Genomic DNA, 20,726 nt, shown 5'->3' with positions numbered 1-20,726 from the left:
TGGGGGGCAGCCCCTTCCTCCTCCATGAGCCCAGGGACATCCTTCCCCCTTACAGCTTTGTCCCTGGCGTGTGACTTCCAGCCTCATCTGAAGGAGCAGAGAAGCAGAAGAGGCAACAGAGCTACAGCATCACGTCCCTGGTGGTCGGGCATGTTTTCCACCACCAAACCCCCCACTTCTGGCTTTCTGCCCCTGGAGCAATCCTATGAAGGCACTGCCAATTGGGATTTGGAGGCTTCTTGTGAGGGTGCCGCTGGTCAAGGATGGACACCATTCAACATGCTTGGCAAAGAAGATGGCAGGATGGTGCAAGAGAACATCTCGGGGGAAACAGTGGACTCCCAAGCGGATGGTAAGGGCGCTGCGGAACTCCTGGCTCCAAGGTGCCTTCACTGGCCTTAGGATCGATGATCCTAAAGACAAGGCATTTAACATGTAACTGACTTTTCTGTTATTGCTTTTTTCTTTAGAAATAGTAGTTGCAGCAGTTCCTATCCTGACCCCTAGAACTAAAACTTCTACTTTTAGGGATTAGATGAAAGCCTCTCACATTTCCAGTCCAGGGACATATTCTAGTTTTCTCCACATGCACATTCTAGGGTGCAAGACAAGCTTGTCTCGAGGGGAGTCTGGTTTAGGGTTGCCATCTTCCTTGGACAGCCAACTATTTCACAGATTTTAGGCAGGTCACCCAGCACCCATTTGCTAGCCCATATTCCCAGCTTTCTTTTCCTTTCTTTCCTTTCCTTTTCTTAGCTACACTCTGTCCCTTCAGGAAGGGATATTTTTTGATGAAGCTGGCTGAGAAAAGTGTGAGCAAGCCCATGAGGAAGATGGTCTTCTTCTTGTTGTTTTTTCAGTGTATTTTTGTTGTTGTTCTATTGTTGCTATTAATATGTCAGACTTAGAAGCTATTCACATGTGCACTGAAAACCGGACTAAGGAAGCCCAGCTCGGTTTTTGGCGTGTGTGCTTAGGAGCCACCCACGCGACTCCAGGTGAAGGCACAGTGGCCAGCCCCCTTCAGGAGCCTGCTCCTTAGGCCAGCGTTGGGGTGTGAGGGCGCCCCAAGAGCAGGCTCAATGCTTGTGTGTCGGTGCTGCACAGCTCCACGTGGCACCTACACACAGGTAGCCTCCCGACCAGCATCGGGGGGGGGGGGGCTCCCCATAATGCACTGTGCACTCACGAGGTAGTGCATTATGGAAGCACTGGAGGCCTCCCCCCAAAAAAACCCCTCCCTGCTCCCGGCAGAAGCTGGCAATCATCGGGGTGGTCGTGTGAACAATCTTAGTATGTCGTACAAGAGGAGTACAAACCAAATTCACAACACACAGGTGAGGGGTACAAGTCACCATGTTAAAAGGAGCCCACTTCCAGTTCCTTTTAGTTCTCCTTAGAACCACTTGCTCTAAAATGCGCTCCTTCAAAAGGCAGGGATCTCTGCAGAGAAAGCATCCTCTCAGGAGGCGTTGGAAATCTGTTACCCTAGGGATGGGGACCTATTTGTCAAGATTCATATTGAGATTGGCAGATCAGCAAGATGTGGGGGAAAGGACACGGAAGGACATTGAGATAAGACTTTTCAAGAGCTGAAAGCTGCCATCAGCCTGGAAAAACAAAGGAAAATGCTAGGGTGAGCGGGCGGAGAGAATTAGCACTACAAGGAGATTCCTGCCCACAGCAGTGGGAGCAGCCCTGTGGCAGGAGAGCAGAAACGCCAGCTCAGCCAAACTGTGCTCAGATGGAAGAGGAACTTTGTGCCCTGGTGTTGGGAGGTCAGAAGAGTCAGCAGGATAGTTCTTTATTTAATTTTTTGATTTCTATACCGCTCTTCCAAAAATGGCTCAGGGCGGTTTACATAGAGATATAACAAATAAACAAGATGGATCCTTGTCCCCAAAGGGCTCACAGTCTAAAAAGAAACATAAGATAGACACCAGCTACAGCCACTGGAGAAATACTGCGCTGAGGGTAGATAGGGCCAGTTACTCTCCCCCTGCTAAATAAAGAGAATCACTATGGTAAAAGGTGCCTCTTTGCCAAGTTAGCAGGGGATATGCCGGCCATCAGGTCACAGCAGGGAAACAGACCACCAACCACTGCAGCACTGTGTCAAAAAACTCTCACCTCCATGCCAAATGCTTCCAACATATAATAATTATTTAGAAAAGGCAAAGCTGGAACTTACGAATCAAATGCAACCCACCCCCCAAGAGATCCTGGTTGCAGATTGCCTATCTCACAGTTTCAGAGAGGAAGAAGATGTCCAGGAGGAAGAGCACAGGTCCCTTACACGCACCAGCAAACATACTGGTGGAATTAGCTCAGAGCAGAGGTGCAGTTCCCCCCCCCCCCGCACGAAGCACTGGAGGAGTTCTCCTCCCCCTCGTTTTACCGAACTCCCACCAAACCTATTAGCCCATATCTCCTCCCCGCAAAAGTGTCTTTCCCTCCCCCCTAAAAGGAGTTGCTCCTCAGGCTTCCCCAATGTCTGCACCCCTGGCTCAGAGGACTTATGTCTCCTGTGAGAAACCACAAGGGTGGGATGCCCCAGGCCGAACAACAGATTCCCAAGACAACCACCACCATCTTTCGAATGACAGAATGGACATAAGTAAATCATCATGTATTGTTCAAAGGTGAGAAGATGGTCATTCCAAAGCGGGTGTGCCCAGATATTCCGAAGAGGAGGATCCCTGCCATGGGTGGGTGGGGCATCTGCTCCCCCCAGGGATTGAGCCAGTTCTCATTGAATTCAATGGGGCATACTCCCAGGATGCGGGTATGGGGTTGCTGGCTTTGCCGCCCCCCCACCCCGTCCCGAAAAAGTCCTGTGGATGCCCCTGATCCCCACAGGACATCTTGGAATGGTAGTACTATGGAAGCAACAGGCAAAGAATGCACTAAACCAGGCCTGCTCACCTTAGCCCCCCCGCCGCTGTTTTTGGACTACAACTCCCATAATCCCCAGCCACAATGGCCAATAGCCAGGGATTATGGGAGTTGTGGGCCAACATCTGCAGGAGGGCTGAAGTGGAGCAGCCCTGCACTAAACCGACTCAGTTTGCATTCCCATATTGAAGATATGGCCCCAAACTGTGGCACCTGTGCAAAATACCAAAGCGAGAGCTGGAAATAGCAAGTAGCAATCGGAAATGCACCCAGCAGCACCATCGGGCAAGTGCTAGCAAAGGATCTCTTTTAGTGTCCTGGCAAGTGGCGTGTTGATACGGACTGTAGCCATTGCCTGTCTAATGGCAGCACATCTCTCAAACCAGCCAGCAAGCCCAATAAAATACAAAGAAGAAACCACACCAAGGCTATGCTCAACAGGCACAGCATTTGTGACGACGGGTTTCTCTCAGACCGTGGGGCTCAGCGCATATGGAGAGAACAGCAGAAGTTTGCACAAAACTGCAGGTTGACGCCAATGGCCACCAGCCCGCCCACCCAGCAAGCCAACCATCTAACGGAAAGATCTGTGAGCATCACCAAGCACATTCTAGCCAGGGCAGCCAGAAGGGGCAGGAGCTGATCTGAACTTTTTCTTAAAAGCTGTTTCTGTGACATTTCAAGGTGCTGAAGAGTTTGGGGACAAAATGAGCCGAACGGGGCAGTTTCGGTGAGATTTGATGAAGGGTTTCACTTCCAGAACAAAACAAGGTGCTTGTGGGGGAGGGGGGAGAGAAACCCTTGTAAAGTTCCAGTGGGGGCCAATTCTCACCATTGTTTGGTGGTGCTGACAGCAGCATCTCCCACCCCCTTTAAAGTTTTTGCTGTGCCTTTGCAGGTGGCAGGACCAGCCATGCTGAGGGGGATTCTGGGAGAACGGCTGCTGCTGCTTCTAGACGGAGACGTTTCTCAGGGCTGTGTGAGGAAGTGCCACATGCAGGGGTGTAGCTATAAATGAGTGGATGGGTTCAAAGAACTCGGGGGGGCAGCTCCTCAGGGGCCCCCAGCTCCACCTCTCCCTGTCTTCTTCCTTATCTCCCTCACTCCAAGGGCTGACAGAGAGAGGGGTGAATATGGGCCCCCTCTCCCCTAGCTATGCCCCTGACCACATGCACCCCAGTAGAACAAAGGCAAGGTGCATGCTGGATCAGCACTGTGGACCCCCCATATGCTGGGTCAGTAATGGCTCATCCTAATGAGCGGGGTGGGTGGGGGTGGGATGCCATTGCCTCTGGTTCCCAGCAGCTCCGGTGGTGGCTGAACTCCCATCCCACCCTGGTGTGAACTGGAGCCACATTGAACAGGCTGGACAGGCAGAGTAGGACAGGACCGGAGCAGGACTAGCCCAAGGTGTGCAGGAGGGGCTGCAGATGGAGAAGGAGGGTGTGCAGAGTGGTCTGTGAGGCTCAAGTCCCTCATACCAGCAGAGGAAACACCCCCTTTTTTGGAGGGGCCCCCCAAAAAACCACAGATCAGGAGAAGTAAAAGCACAGCCGCATAAAAGGAACTGGAAAACAGAAGTCCTCTCATGGGAGAAAGTCCAAGCTGCTGAAGTCAGAATAGAAAGCCCTCCCAAAGGGCTGACGCAAGCACCTGAAAGGGGTCAGTGGAAACCCAGGGTGCTGACAGGAGCTAAGCCACAGCCTGCCCAAGGTACACAGTCTGCAAAGAGAGGATAGGCAGATGCCCAGACACAATCACAAACACCCAAGACCCACACATGGGGGTCCAGCACTACCCAAGCACAGAAGAGCTCCCAGCACCCGAGCTGTGGGTGAACAGATTCCCTGAGTCCGTCCCACAGAGGCGGCCTTGACGCTTTGGCTGAGCAGCTAATGCATTCTCCACCACGCAGTTGAGCTTCTCCAGCAGAGAAGGTAGCCAAAGACACGGGCAGAAGAAGCTGTGCCAGGCTCCTGATCTAGAGGGTTGTCCTGCTGCCACCCCTGGACCCTTCAGGTGGGCGGCTGCTGCTGCTGCCGCCACGTATCAGGACTGCACAAGAGATGCACAGCCAACACTGAGCAGGCTGGAGAGGCAGAGTAGGACCGGACCGGAGCAGGGCTGGCCCAAGGAGAGCAGGAGGGGCTGCAAGCGGTGAAAGAGGGTTTGCTGAGTGGTCTGTGGCAGCTGCACAGAGAGTGGGGCGGCAGATCCCCTGGGACGAGGTCTGCAGGAGCCAGTCCCAGCACAGCAGACAAGGGGAGGAGGCCACTGCGGTCGTCGTGCCCAGGAGCTCAGAGGGCACTGCCCGGGTGAGCAGTTGCTGCCGCCTGCCCTTCAAGGCTCCCCCTCTAGGGAAGAGGGACACATTGGGCTGGTAGGGGCTACACAGCCCGACTGCCCCTCTCAAGGAGACCCAGCAGCTGCAGGTCAGTTCCTGGCTGCCATCTGTGCGTAGGTCCTGCCCCCTTTCCCAGAGCCCAGCAGCGCCTTTGAGTAAGGGAGCTCGGAGGGGATTCCTCGGGAATCGGGGGCGGGGGGAATGGAGTCTGCTCCAGCAGGGCCTGCCAGTCTGATTTATGATGGTCCACAGAAGGAAATGGGCACACACAGAAGGAGGTTCTTCTCATCTGTTTTATCATCCTCTGCTTGCAGAAACGGCTCACAAGGAGGCCCCAGCCCCTTCTCCCCTTCCCAAGAAGCCCATCTCCTCCTCCTCCTCCTCCTCCTCCTCCGCGGCCACCATCCTCCTGGCTCTGCTGGCCCTGCTGCTGGCCATCTCGCTCCTCGCAGTGTCCGCTTCATGTAAGTGCAGCTGCACAAGCAGGTTTAACCTCCTCCCCCTACTCAGTTGATCTGTGTCCTCCGCTCCCACTTGAGGTGCCACAAGGCATCCTCATGCCTAGTAGAGAGAAGACAGCCTTCTTAGCAGTTTGTGTAATCACTGGGGAATCCCTTAGACTGAGCCACAGATTGATCAAGTATACCTGTATGCATGTAAGCAGGAATCCGCTAGTCAAGCCTGATCAGAATCAAGGTCCAGAGCAAGTACCAGGGGGACTGATTGGCAAAGCCTCTCATCCAACCACTCCTGCGTAAGCAGCAGGGGCGTAACTATAACCGGGCAAGGGGAGACAGTTGTCTGGGGGCCCACTGCCTTGGGGGGCCCCCAGAGGCAAGTCACATGACTGACTCCCCCAGCCGCACAGCCTCCGGGGCTTCCTTGAGTTGTATTCATCCTCTGAAACTGAGGTGAGTGTTAAGACCTGGAGCTACCAGAACAGCAGGTCTTTCTCCAATACCATTAAATGACTTGCATCATCCACAATTTACAAAACCCTTAAAAAAATAATTTAGGATGATGTTCTATTGTGGCACATAGGGTGTGTGTGTGTGTGTGTGTGTGTGTGTGTGTGTAAATTTTACTATGCTTTTTGTTTCCACTATTCAGCCTCGTTTAAGAGTTCTTTACTTCATGAGCTGAGCTTCAGTGCCGGGGGGGGGAGGGATTTTGAAATCTTGTCTCTGGGCCCCCTCCAACCTTGCTACGCCCCTGGTAAGCAGCCTGGCTCGCTTACATCTCTCTCTGGTGTGCCTCACCATGATGAAACAGCCTCCTCTGTGGTACTCACTGGTGAGGTCCCAATTTAGCTAGTGAAAGCCACCATCTTTCCATCTAACGAACTAAGAGTCCCTCTCCGTCTGCAAGGATGTACGATCTGAGATTTCATCTCCATTTGCACCATCAACTGCCTGCAATCTCCTGCCTCCTTACATGTGAGTTATTTGCATGATTTGGAAGTAATAAATTCATTTAAAACTAGCCGGAACTCTAGTTGATTTGAGGTGACACTTAAACAAGTCCTTTTCGTTCAGATGCGCCACTCGCTCCAGGGCTATGGACCTCCCCAAGTGCTTTACCCTCCAGCACTCCTCGGATCTGAGCTGCATCTGCCCTGGCCCAGCTCTTTGCCAGCTTCTGGGCACAGGGAGAGCAACAGTACCAAAACTACATCACGGTTTCTGTCAAGCTGGGAGGATTTTCATGAAAAGTGAAATGTTGGTGACCCTCAGATCACAGGGTGCTGACTGGGGCACAGGTGGAGCTGACTGATCCATAGGACTGCATCCCACCGCCCCACAACACTTCTCTGCGGGGTGGAAAGTTCCAGAGACTTCGGCTCTGCTGCCATCTAGCAATGCAATGCTCAGCATGCGTACTCAGAAGTTCATGCAAATTGTGTGCTCAGGACTGTTGGAACTGCAATGGCGGTTGGATTATTCCTAGCCAGAAAGCAAAGGGTTAATCTGACCTTTAGAGATGAAGGCATGTGGAGGGGGTCCTTGTTGGGAATTCTCTCTGGTACCCTTCTAATATAGCAGAGTGCACAGAGGCACAACACAGCGGAGTCTGCCCAGGCATGCGTGTATGCTGAGAGCAAAATAACTTGGAGCCAGTTCATAGTTTCAAATCAATATAAGGAGTCTTTATTAGTGAACTCCATTCAGGGGCGTAACTACCATTAGGCAAGGGGAGGCAGCTGCCTGGGGGCTCCCAGGCCTCGAGGGGCCCCCCAGAGGCAAGTCACATGTGAAGTGTGTGTGTGTGTATCAGCGAGGGGCCCATTTTAAAATTTTGTCTCTGGGCCCACTCCAGCCTTGTTACGCCCCTGACTCCATTCTAGATAGTAAAGTGGAGAGATAGGATCTCTAATCTATCTATCTAGCTGGATGCAGATGGATTCATCTCTGCACACATGGTGCAGGGAGAGAGAGGAGCTTGCATGTTGCAAGGGAGAAGGAAGGGAAGGGAAGAAAGATGAAGTGGCCAGGCAAGAAGGAAGGAAGTCCCTAAGAATAGCAATCTGCACACCAAAGGGATAGTGTCAGAGCAGTAGAGAAGGGATGACCAATGTCTTGACCTCTCTAGTCCTCTGACTCACTAGTCTGTCCCCCTCTGTCATTGAGACATGAGACAGCACAAAGTCCTTCACTTCCAACAGTCCTTAGGTAAGTGAGTTCTCTGTGTACCAGCTTGGTGTCACCTAGGCACATGGAGATGGACTCCTCTCTTCCAAAGACATGTAACTCAGCTAAGTTGGTCTTATTTTAAGTCACGTTTCTTACTGTCATGAATGATGACTCTGAGTGGTGTCTTCAGATTCAGAACCCAGCTCTGCTCACAAGGTGGTGGACCACCTGGGTTTGCTTTGCTTTGGAGGAGACAACCATGGAAGCCTTGGGCTCTTTGTCTTGTTTGTGTTAGACTGCAGTCCCCCTCCTTGGCCTGCCAACCTGGGAGGAAGTCCTCCCGAACTCAGCCGGACGTACTTCCGAGGATGCATGCACAACTGCACTCTTAGCTGCAAAGATGCTAGCAAAGCATCCGTGGAGGGAAAGAGCAGGCACTCCTACTAGGCTCAGGGTGTCTCCTGCCAGCTCTGACTTCTGAGCAGGCATGCTGACCTCTTATATTTCTGCCTGCCTTCCTTTACCGTGATGCAACTACTCAATTTAGCCAGGATAGGCAAGTGGGCAGAATCCAGCCTTTAGAGGTGCCAAAGCAGCGCGAGGTCCCTGAGGAGCCAGTCTGGATCTTTGGCAAGTTGCAGAAGTTAACTGGGGGGCTGCGGGCATTATTAAGGGCGAAGGGGGCTTTATGGAGGAACATTAGCATCCCAGACAAGCTCCTGCCTGAAGGAACTGAAAATCTGGGATCTGACAGTGGAGGCAGCAGCAGTGGGAGGGAGTGAACCACGGAGAGTCCAGGGAGCAGCAGGCTGGAGGACACACAGCAGCTGCACTTGGGCGCTTTCCAGACCAGCTGCTCAACAGCAGCAAAATCCCTCCGTCCAGGCAAGTCGCATTCGAAACGTCAACAGCAGGGGGAGCAGAGCCCCACGGAAACTAACAACCCCCAAAGACAGCAACTTCTTTACGCCGGATATACGACATCCGAGCTCTGTATTGCAGCAATTAAATGTGAAACAAGCCATTGGCAATGTGAACGGCCCCCTGCTGTCCACGTAGGGACTGCGGTGTCACAACACAGGAAGTGTAGAAGCACCCTTCCGAGATCTGCCGTGACCCCATTGCAGGGTTTGATCTGGGAAGCACCCTTGAGAGGGGAATGAAAAGCGTAAGCCAGAAGCTCATCTCTGCTGGGGGGGGGGGGCGGGGGCGGGGGCGGGCGGCAGAGGAGTTCTCAGCCCCTTTCACCACCACCATCCCCCCACCCCCCAGTTCTGTGGCAAGGTTTTTGGGTTTCGGAAGATTTAGGTTTGTATTAACCAAAGGAGGAGCAAGGCAGGGTCAGGTAATACTGTGTCTCCATGTGGATGGATTAACTAAGCAGCAGAGAGAAAAGAACCATTTCCCTTGGTTCAGCCACTACTACGGGAGCAATGATCATGAAGGCAGACGCTTGAGGTCTTGGGAACAGGAGATGGCATGACGGGTTCAGACCTCTGGAGTGCCTCCTTTGAGTGCTGCCTTTTACCAGACCACTTTCTTTCCTCTTCACCACGCCTGCCCTTTGGAGGTTCACCCTGTCATTGTACGATTCCTAGACTCTCAGAGGCAGACCAAATTCCAGGAACTGGAAAAAGAGGTGGAGGAGATCCGAACCGCCCTGCAGCTCAGCAACATCTCTTGCGCATCAGGGAATGAATCTGACAGTAAGTGACTGTAAATATAATAATAACAACAAGAACAACAACAGCAGCAGCAATAATAACAGCAATTTTATTATCAATGTTGTTGCTGTTATTATTATAGATACCGTCGCAGAATTTATGCTGTTCCCAGTAAAGTTGGGAATTGTAGTAATTGGCGCTCTAGGTGCAATTCTCAAACACCCTGAAGAGCACCTCAACACCATAGGGGCCAGAGAAATCACCATCAGCCAATTACAAAAAGCAGCTTTATTGGGAACAGCCTATATTCTGCGACGATATCTATAATAATAACAACAACAACACTGATAATAAAATCCAGCCATCCCAGGTTCTTGGGAAGGACTCGATGTCTGGATAAAACAAACCAGTCAATAACACCTGTCTGACTGTGTAAACAAGAAATAATAATAATAATATTGCTACAAATATTATTATGAATAAAGTGGCAAATTGTGGTCGTGGGTTTTGACCATGCCTGGGAGCAAAAGCTGGGGCTTCGGGCAAAGTGTATCCTCCTTGAGAGGGATTCTTAGTGTAGGTTTGTTGCACCTCCTTGCTTTCCACCAAATTATTTTTGAGACTTCATTAGCAGAGATGAGGTGGAGGGACCACACGGCTATCATTCATTCATTCATTTATTTACTGCCCAAAATTTGCATCTCTGGGCGGTTTACAAGTAAAATCATTTAAAACATTAAGTCAATTAACAATTAAAATCATTTGAAGATTAAAAACATTTAAAACCAGTATTAAAATTATTTAAAACTATAAATCTAATTAAAAGCCTAGGTGAATAAATGTGTCTTCAGTGCCTTTTTAAAAGTTGCCAGAGATGGGGAGGCTCACATTTCAACAGGGAGCGCATTCCAAAGTCCAGGGGCAGCAACGGAGAAGGCCCGTTCCCAAGTAGCTGCCAAATGAGTTGGTGGCAGCCACAGGCAAACCTCTCCAGATGATCTTAACAGGTGGTGGGGCTCACGGCAAAGAAGAAGTTCTCTTAAATATCCAGGGCCTAAACTGTTTAGGGCCTTATAGGTAATAACCAGCACCTTGTATTTTGCCCGGAAGCTTATCCGCAGCCAGTGTAGTTCTTTCAACACAGGAGTTATATGGTCTCTCTGAGCTGACCCAGAAACCAACCTGGTTCTGGACCAAGTGCAGTTTCCAGACTACGTACAAAGGCAGCCCCACATAGAGCTCATTGTAGTAATCCAGCCTAGAGGTTACCAGCAGATGTACCACTGTCATTGCCATCTTACTTGTCCATTCAGGGCTAGAGAGATCACCTCTGTCTTTAAACAGCTGCAGGGCTGTTCAACACTCTCACCTCTCACTGATATTTTTCACAAACCAGAAAGCTCAGAAAAATGCTCCCTTTCTTCTGGTCTTCTGCTTCACTCCTCCCCAAATCCTGCTTTCTTCTGAAATCCCACCAGACTCTCCAATGACTGAGGCCCAGCTGCTGGAGAACATCATCCAGACTTGCGCTGAGACCCAGGCCCGTTTGGAGAATGTCAGTGCCTCCGAAGCAGCTGCCCAAGAAAATTACCGTGGGTAGTGCGAGCCCAGCTGGCCAAATGGAGTGACTTGGTCTGTTTCTCTCCATTTCTTTCTCCAGGGAGGTTAGAGGAGCATCCTTGGAGCTCCCGGGTGGCAAGATCCAAGATCCAAGGCAAGATCCAAGCCTTGGCCGGTAGGGTTGCCAGCTTTAAACAGCCGGTGCTCCTGTGCATTTAAGAGCAGCTTGATAGGCAGGTGGTAATGCTAGTCTCCATCATGCCGGAAAAGACAGAAGAGCAGGCCATTTTGTCCTTAGTCAGTTGGCAGTCCTACTGGCCAGGCTTAGACCCTCTCAGCTTCAGATCTGTTACCAGCATTTGGGGACCTTCAGAACATTTTGTGGGGAAAGATTGGAGAGTCAACTCTGTCTCCAAATGCTTTGCAAGCCTGACTGTGGGATCTGTTTACAGTCCAGACTCTGAGGGGTGGGTGGGGGTTCCTTATCTGGCTGAAACTATTCACATCATCCCTTTCTCTCTCTCTCTTTGAATTACTGCTTTCCCCGTTTTCTCAGTCTGACACAGCAGCTGCTTAAGGCATCAGGCATGAAAGTGAACCCATTCAGGAAATCTTGTGAAAAATAAGGTTTCCTAGTTTAGTTTTCAAAATAGGTTTCTTGTAGATCCAGTTTACAGGTTTTAATTAAATGATGTGTTGTTACTTTCCCCTGTTACTTATGGGCAATAACGATCACTTTGGGCTACTACTTCAGACTTAGTGACTTCCCTTCTTCAGCCTTCAGCACAGACTTCCCCCTCCCAGAACTCCTCCTTCCCCACTTTCAGCTGTAGATGTGTCTCTGGAACAGGCTCCTCCTCAAGGAATATTGCTTAGGAACATAGGAAGCTGCCATTTACTGAGTCAGACCATTGGTCTCTCTAGCTCAGTATTGTCTTCACAGACGGGCAGCAGCTTCTCCAAGGTTGCAGGCAGGAATCTCTCTCAGCCCTGTCTTGGAGATGCTGCCAGGGAGGGAACTGGGAACCTTCTGCTCTTCCCAGAGTGGCAGCTTCATCGCTTGAGGGGAATCTCTTCCAGTGCTCACACTTCTTGTCTCCCATTCATATGCAAGCAGGGTGGACCCTGCTTAGCTAAGGGGACAAGTCATGCTTGCGACCACCAGACCAGCTTCTTATTGTGTAACTGGCATGGAACAGACTCAGGCCCTCCGAGGCGATTATAGCATCATCACCACACAGTTGAATATGGATTTTGTTTTGTTTGCCCTTGCAGAGAACTTGTGAGGTAGGTCACCATTTTGCCCCTTTCACAGACAGAGATGTGAATCTGCACAAGCACGAGTTACCCCAAGCCACACATTGAGTCTGTGGCAGAGACGGAGTGGAGGGAATGCACGGCTAGCATTACTATCTTACTTGCCCATTCAGGGCTAGAGAGAACACCAGTATTTTTAATCAGCTGCAGGATTCTCGCTCCATCTCAGTGATGTTTTTCACAAGACAGAAATGCTCCCTTCCTTATGGTCTCACTCCTCCCCAAATCCTGCTTTCTTCTGAAAATCCCACCAGGCTCTGCACTTTCCAGGATGCAGCTTCTGAACAATATCACCCAGACTTGCGCTGAGACTCAGGCCCGTTTGGAGAATGTCAGTGCCTCCGAAGCAGCTGCCCAAGATAAATACCGTGAGTAGGAGCCCAGCTGGCCAAATGGAGTGCCTTGGTCCATTTCTCCATGGGAGCCAGAGGAGCCTACTTGGAGCTCCTAGGCAGTCCTCCATCCAAGGTGGGCAACAGCTGGTGTTCCTGTGCATTTAAGAGCAGCCTGTTTGGCAGGTACTGGCTGGTGATGATAATGTTGGCCTCCCTGCCATGATCTGCTTAGCTTCAGTTCTGCTACCAGCTTCCAGGTCCCTTCAGAGCACTGACTGAGATTTTGTGGGGAGAGATGGGGGAGCCGGCTCCAAATGTTTTGCAAGCCTGACTGTGGGGTCTGCTTGCGGTCTGGAATTTGAGGGGTGTGGAGGTTCCTCATCTGGCTGAAGCTGTACACATCCCCTTTTGCCTTTTAGTTGACTTCTTCTTTGCGTTCTCCTTTTTACTGTGTCCTGACAGTTCTTTGGCGGCAAAGAGGGGGAAGGTGGGAGGAGGAGAAGGCAGAGGGGTGCAGGGAGGTGGGGCCCCAGCTTCATTTCCTGTCCCAGGGGGCCCCACTGCAATCTTGCAATGGCTCTGGCAGGTTATGGTAGACACACACACACACACACACACACACACACACACACACACACACACACACACATCTCTCTGCCCCCATGCTTTGCATCATGTGTCCTGAAATTCAGGACAGATTTGGCTTTTTTAAAGCCAAATTTTGGGTTACAGCCCATTTGACCCACGAGTATACCCCTTAGGTTCTGGCAACACTTGCAAGCCCCCCCCCCCCCCGGTCTCCTGTATTTAAAGCTACAGAGCACCCCAAATGCTCTCGCCTCTCCCGCTAAGGAAGCTGCTCCACCCCCTGCGTTGCCCTTTTCTGCAGCTCATGGCGCTGACCTCACTCTTTGCTCCCAAAGGGGATCTTCTGAGCATGGTCTCCAGTGGCTGGAAGCATCACGGCGGGGGCTTCTACTTCTTTTCCAAAGAGACGAAGTCATGGCAAGAGGCAGAGCAGGCCTGCGCATCGTACGGGGCCCACCTGACTTCTGTCACCTTGCGGCAAGAGATGGTGAGCATCCACCTCCCCATAGCCGAATGGAGCTGCATATACTGACCGGGCTGCCTCAACAGCATCGCAGGTTCCTGATGCATTGCGAGTGCAGAGTCGGGATTGTACTGGACTTACTGCTAGTCTCTGTCGGCTGCTGGGATCCAAACCTCCCCACCACCACCAGCGCCAGCATGCTTTAGAATTAGCCAGAAGTGCCTGACCCTGGAAGCAGAGACCTGCTAGCTGCGTCTGCTGGCAACGGAGGCACGAGGGATTGTGGAGACGGGTCTCTTGTCTCCAGACAGCCACTCATCCTGTGCTAATGCCTCCTTGGCCTCTGGATGCTGCAGAGAGGCTTGGGATCCAGTTAAGACAAATCCGGGTTTTGTCTTGTCCCAGAGCCTTTTGGATGGGGCGTTATAAAAATGCAATTAATAATCTTCACTTGGGTTAATCTACCAATTTAAGGTTACCTTCATTTTTAATTTTAATTCCTGTTTGACAGGCGAGTACCTTTTGACTGCTGTCCTTGGGATTATGCCCTTTGAACCTGGGTGGGGTTTACATTTGAGTAAACATGCACAAGGCCAGGCTGCCCAACCACAAAGCCCGGGACTCAAAGGCCACTCTCCATGGTTCTGTGGCCAGCCCAGGATCTGAAAGGGCTCTCCCATTTCTGAGTCGGTCTCTGGATCACAGCAGCTCTCCAAATGGCTTTCAATCCTTTTGCAGGAATATCTCACCGGGGAGACCAACGGGGAGGCCTTTTATATTGGACTCACCGACCAGTGGCAAGAAGGCAACTGGACTTGGGTGGATGGCACAGAATTCAACAGCCAAGTGAGGTAGGCCAAGTGCAGAGGGCGATGGTGGTGGAGTTATTCGGCATCAGTTCTTACTGGGATGGATAAGTGGCAGCAGAAGGGTGGGGTTGGTCCTGCTCTTGGGTGAAGAAGGTGACATGATGTGCCGGTGGCACTGGCTGGGAGGCCAACGGGGGCCAGAAGCAAAGGGGGGGCAGTAGGCCAAGTCTCTCCCCAACCGCAAGGGTGGTTTGCGCCCCACCCCCCTTGGCTCGCTTGCCTGCATAGATTGGAAATGCCAGCTCTGCTAGCCCCATTATGGGTCATCTGTGTTGTCCATTTGTGTCATGGTGTGGCTGAGCTCGAAGTGAGAGGCTGGAGGGTAAGCAGGTTCCTTTCTGTGCTCCTTCCATCCATCCCCCATCACCAAGCCCTGCTAGGGGCAGGATCGCTATACCCAAACCTTCCCACTGTCCTCTCAAAGGGGATTTGTTGCTCACCACAAAGCTTTGTTGAATGAATTGTGATGGCAGCAAGTATTTTGGTTTCCTCTTCACAGTGAAATGTCCCCCCCACCCCACCCCTGCAACTTTCTTTCCAGTTTCTGGGCACCAGGACAACCTGATAACTGGCACAAGGCACCTGGTCAACGAGAAGATTGTGTTCAGATCAGATTTAAGAACCTGAATGCCTGGATTGATGTCAGCTGCACACATAATTTGAAATGGGTCTGTAAGAGGGTCTTCTCCTGAGCAGGAGTGTGTCAACCATGTGGCGTATCTGACCTACTGCCTCTTTAGTGCAACCTTCTGTCCCCAGCCAATTGCTGGCTAATTCTAGATCCTATCTCATGACTGCTCAATGTTCTTTAGAGTCTTTGGTGAGGGAAGCAGATCTCAGCTAGGCTTCCCCACTCCAGTCTAGAAATTTGCTTCTCAGGCTTTGGTTGGGCAAGCGTTTCCTGCCCAGAAGCTGACCTGCTTCTTCCTTGGCAAGGTTTGTTCTTCAATATGCTCGAAAACCCTCCCCTTCATTATTTGGTTTGGTTGATTCACCTTGCCATTTCCTGCATTTCTTGGCCATTCGTGTCCCTCTGAGAAGGGCCTTCCTTTGAAGGAAGGACTTTGCAGGGGAGCAGAGGGGATTCAGCAACAGGATGCCTTCAGCAGCTGCAAAGCAAATTTACTGTCTGCAGTCAGGCAGATGACATCAATGCAGAGCGTCTAGCTGATTGTGATCTGGTTGGGGGCCCTCCATGAATGTCCCTCCGTCCAAGTTGGCCCCCAACTGTGGTTGCATATATCCTTTTTTTTTTTAAGCATGGGAGATCCATTTACAGGTCTCCCGCAGTCTCTTTGAATTTGGACCTTACAGGGTTGTGTTAAAGATGATACAGATGTGAAAATCAGCTGTAAAAAGGCAGTGTGTGAAATACTGATGTTGGCAGATGAATACATGGCCGAATTGCAAGGAGGAAGCTACTCATGAATGGAGCAGGGGAACTTTGGCAGACAGGACTTACTTCTGAGTAAACATTACAGAAGCATCTTGGTCTTGGTCAGCTCCTCTCACACTGCATGAAGTGCTGTGTGGAAGCTTCGTTTTACTCCCGCTTCCAACTAATGATGGTGGGCAAGAAATGTCTCCCCACACTAGTGGACCCCGGAGAGGAAGCAAATGTGTGTCCTGCTTAGGACTGGAACAGAAACATCTCCCAGGGGGAACTGGAAAGGGAGTGTTGAAACCTGACATTCGAAGAGGGATTTTGGGGCTCAGCATGAGTAAGTGCTGAGAGAGAACTGAGCGGCCTCCTGCACAATTCCTCCATGGATTCGAATCACGTCCATAGAATCTAGCTAAAGAAGATGAAAAGGAGAGTGATGTCAGTCCATCCCTGTGACAGCTATGGAGGCTCCAATCACCACCACCTCCTCGTCCTCTTCTTCATATCTCATTTGCTTGGTCCGAATAAAGGTGTATTATGGAGCGTATGTGTTTTGTTCTTATTGACAGATATCTGACTTCTTTTGTTTTTAAAAGTGACCCTGTGCATCTCCGCTGTCAACCCTTTTGACTGACTGATTAAGTGCCCTCAAGTCAGTGTCGACTCTTAGTGACTACATAAATAGATTAACCATTAGGGGGTGCCATTTCCAAATGAAGGGAGAAAAAGCTTGATGACTGATAATAATTTGCTTCTATTCCTAACCTTCTTGACTGGGATGTCAACAGGACAGCTTTCAGGGGTCTCTCTGTTGTTGCAACAAGACGGAAGAAGAGTCCTGCAGCTCCCAGCCAAGAGTCCATCTAGTCCAGCACCTGGTTTCCGAATGTGGCTGCAGCATGAAGTCTGCAAGCAGGATCTGGAGGCAACCAGCAGCTGCCCTGGACAGCTGAGACCAGAGGCGTGCCTTTGAGCTGAGAAGTCCCATCCAGCCCTCAAGGGCTGCTCTGCAAAGCTCTCTAAGCCAGCAGCCATTTCTGATGGCCGACTCTGCCCGGCCCTGACCTGATGCCTCCGAGGGCAGGACGCTGGTCTGGCCAGGGCCCCCAGCTTCCCTGAGTCCCTTCTCCACTTTGCATTGGTCGCTGGCATGCTTGCAGGAGACACACCTCCACATCATTGTTGGCCCAGCGCTGTGCTTGTCTTGCTGGCTGAGTCTGCACCCAACATCCTCTCCCCCCCCTCATGCTCCCCTGTGCTCTGTAGGTGCTGCTCCCCCTTGTGCACGGAGGAGGTGGATGAAGCTTCCTCACCGGCTTCATCTAGAGTCCCGGGGTGGGGTGGGGGTGCCATCTGATGTTGCAGCCACGGGGGGGGGGGGGCTCTTCTGCCTCCAGCCTCACTTGTGTTTATCACAGCACTGCCATGGAGGAGGAGGCTGCTGCTCACTGCGCTCAGCCTCCTTCCCAGCAATTACGCTCCAGGTCCCCGGGAGCCAGCGGAGTGTGGCTATGGGCTAGATCTGTGTTATAGTCACCCCATGAAATGGAGGCAGCAGAGGAAGCTCGACTGGGCCACTGGGGAGCCGGGATCGCCAGATCTACTGCTATACCCCTGGCTTGGATTTTAGGACCAGGGACAGCTCCAGGGCCGTCCCACCTGAGGCAAGCATGGGGCTGGCTGGAGCATCCCATGCTGCTCCTGCCCCGCCCCCAGCCTGAGGGTTTAGGGTGGGGCCTGACAAAAAGGGGCGGGGCAGGGGGAGGCCAGCTTCTATGGCCTTTTGAATACCATTTGCACTACTTGTACTGAAGCAGACCAGAGAATGCCCATTTTTCAAGCTCAAGTCCTCAAAGAGAAGTGACTACTACATCAACACAATCTCTTTATTCAGCACATTAGGGCAGGAGTTCCCAAGTTGGGTGCCTCCAGCTTTTGCTCAACTACAACTCCCATTATCCCCAGCTGTAATTTATTGTGGCTGGGGATGATGGGAGTTGTAGTTCAGCAACATCTGGAGCCACCCAGGTCAGGAACCACTGGATTAGGGAGAGGAGGAAGGCAGAACCACCCCAATAGGGGGAGAGCCATCACCGTCAGCCTTAGGCAAGGTTCAGTGGGAGAGATGTGGCATGCCTGGCTTAGCTTCATCTTGTGGGGGGTGGGGGTGGCTGGAGTGGGCCATCCCAGAGACCGATTTGGGTCAGGGCCACAGAACTATTTGGAGCAGCCCTTGTCCAGCAAGGAGACCACCAGGCTACTCGACCAGTAGGCAGCTGGTTGAGTTCTTTTCTCTCTTGCTGGCACCGAGTGAGAGAGAAGACCAGTGTTCCTTCCAAGGAGCCAGGTGCACCTTCCTTTCACAGAAATCTTTGGAGGGATGGCAGCCGGGTGGGCTTGCTCCAAAGCCATTGGGGCTTTCCAGGCAGTGAGGGTTGCCAACCCTCCAGGGTTGGCGTGGAGTCTCTGAAACCCACATCCCAGCCTGTGAGGTACTCTTGTCCATGTGGGGCAGGTGATCAGGGTGTCAGAGCAGATGACAGCTCTGGCCACCATAGGCTTTGAAAGGAAGCAGACACCAGGCGGGTGGAGTGGGCTGGAAAATCCCCTCGGACTCTGCAGGTCCCGCGTCCCCCCAGCTGAGGCCAGTCACGGAATGGGAGCTCGTCAGTCAAACAGCCTCTCTCGAGGCGTCTTTCTCGCTCCTTCTTCTTATACTGGATTTGGGGGCTCAGCTTGGCAAAGAAAAGGGGCCACTCATCAATAAGGTGACATTTCTGCACACAAACCCCAGACATGCAGAAGAGAGTTGTGTGGGGGGTGGGGGGAGTATGCATTTGGGTACACACACACAGTTTTCAGCATCTATTAAATAGGAGGATGTCATGTAGAGGGGGAATTGACTTGCCTGGGCTCCTAAGACCCTATAGTACCCTGGTGGGAAACACAGGAAGCTGCCATATACTGAGTCAGACTCTTGGTCCACCTAGTTTAGTATTGTCAACACTGACAGGCAGCGGCTTCCCCAAAGTGTCAGTCAGGAGTCTCTTCCAGCCCTACCTGGAGGTGCTGCCAGGGAGTGAACCTGGGACCTTCTGCATCGAAAGCAGACACTTTTGTCATGGAACAACAGCCCTATCTTCTCTTCCATGAGGCAATGCCAACAGGTGCTGTTTATGAGCGGCCATACCGGGAGTCCTGGACCACTTTTAGCTGCAGCAAGGTGGTATTACCAGCTGAGCTTATTCTGCCCACTCCCAGGAGCCTTCCTGGTTGCAACTGCATCTCCAGACTTGGAGATTGCACTTTTGCTATGCTCAGGAGCTGCACCGCAATGTGAGCTCCCAGCCTATGTTATACATGGGGACACTTAGTTGGCAGTGGACTGGTCACCCCAGATTTGAGTAAAAGCCCCACAAATTGGAAAGGGGATTAGCTTTACACTCTCTAAGGGGTGCCCAGCTAAGCAGATTCCCAGGACTAGCTACTGCAAGTATCTGGCGTCTAAGATCATTTCAGCCATGGAATGAAATCTAAACTTCCCTCTTCCTCTTGCAAAGAGAGACAAGACCTGGCCATGAGGCCAGGGAGAAAAGACAGAGAAGACAAGTTTCTTATCTGCAGCTTCCATTACAATTAGGAGAGAGCTGTTCTTGTGGTAGCAAGCATGACTTGTCCCCTTAGCTAAGCAGGGTCTGCCCTGGTCGCATCTGAATGGGAGACTTGATATGTGAGCACTGCAAGATATTCCCCTCAGGGGATGAAGCCGCTCTGGGAAGAGCAGAAGGTTTCAAGTTCCCTCCCTGGCTTCTCCAAGATAGGGCTGAGAGATTCCTGCCTGCAACCTTGGAGGAGCCGCTGCCAGTCTGTGAAGACAATACTGAGCTAGATAGACCAATGGTCTGACACAGTATATGGCAGCTTCCGATGTTCCTAATAGGGATGAATTAGTGATGTAACTTTGAAAGTGTGCCTATTGAAACTGTTGATAGAATTATTGGGAGAGTCAGTCCCAGCACAGGAGATTCTTTAAACGCACCTGCACACTCCAATTGTCCTCACAATCATCCTTGAATGCCATGGGCGATTCACACACATTCATACCCAGAAAGGACTAAGACAAAATGCATTCCCCAAAAAGGTTGTCTGTATCCCTAACTCCATGACTCAGTGTGCTTCCTCGTGTATTTACATCTGGGACTCCCACTGAGAAACATCTCAGTGTTCCTTTGTGCCTCTCACTCTGGACCCCAGCAGACGGCAACCAGAAAATCCAGCAGATCACCTTGGTGTTCCTCTTCAGGACAGGTGATATAGCCTCTTGCCCTGAACTTATCCCTTTCTCTTATTTCTGAAATCCTGCCCCTCTAAAGTACCTCTCTAGCCCATCTGGGAATTTACAGATAATTTGGAACTTTAAGCTAAATGTGCCTTACAATAGTCTGTTTCTTAGGATATTTGTAGTGCCTTTAAACTTGGGCCACATAGTAATTTATTCTCATTTTATTTTTAATAAACTCTTTTTTGATTTAATTCAAACCTCTCTCTGAAGCCGATTTTCTTGGATTCATATGCTTGCACAAATTAAGGCTGATTGGAACTCTCTCCCTTTTTGAGCTAAATTCCCCACATTTGCCTGAACTAGAGGGTGCAGGCCAATCACCCTCAAGGCAGTTT

General features: G+C 51.2%; 1 protein-coding gene across 1 annotated transcript; it reads left to right on the top strand.

The window, feature by feature from the left end:
* The first annotated feature begins 279 nt into the window (after positions 1-279).
* LOC128326393 (C-type lectin domain family 4 member F-like) lies at positions 280-15,454 on the top strand. The gene is made up of 6 exons (XM_053253133.1): positions 280-352; positions 9,468-9,575; positions 12,665-12,778; positions 13,669-13,820; positions 14,535-14,647; positions 15,207-15,454. The coding sequence occupies exons 1-6, from the start codon at positions 280-282 to the stop codon at positions 15,355-15,357; spliced, it is 711 nt and encodes a 236-aa protein (XP_053109108.1). The 3' UTR covers positions 15,358-15,454.
* The last annotated feature ends 5,272 nt before the right edge of the window (positions 15,455-20,726 follow it).

The sequence above is a fragment of the Hemicordylus capensis genome, chromosome 5 (assembly GCF_027244095.1).
Source record: "Hemicordylus capensis ecotype Gifberg chromosome 5, rHemCap1.1.pri, whole genome shotgun sequence".
Taxonomy (NCBI): domain Eukaryota; kingdom Metazoa; phylum Chordata; class Lepidosauria; order Squamata; family Cordylidae; genus Hemicordylus; species Hemicordylus capensis.
This window is presented reverse-complemented; position numbering and strand designations above follow the sequence as displayed.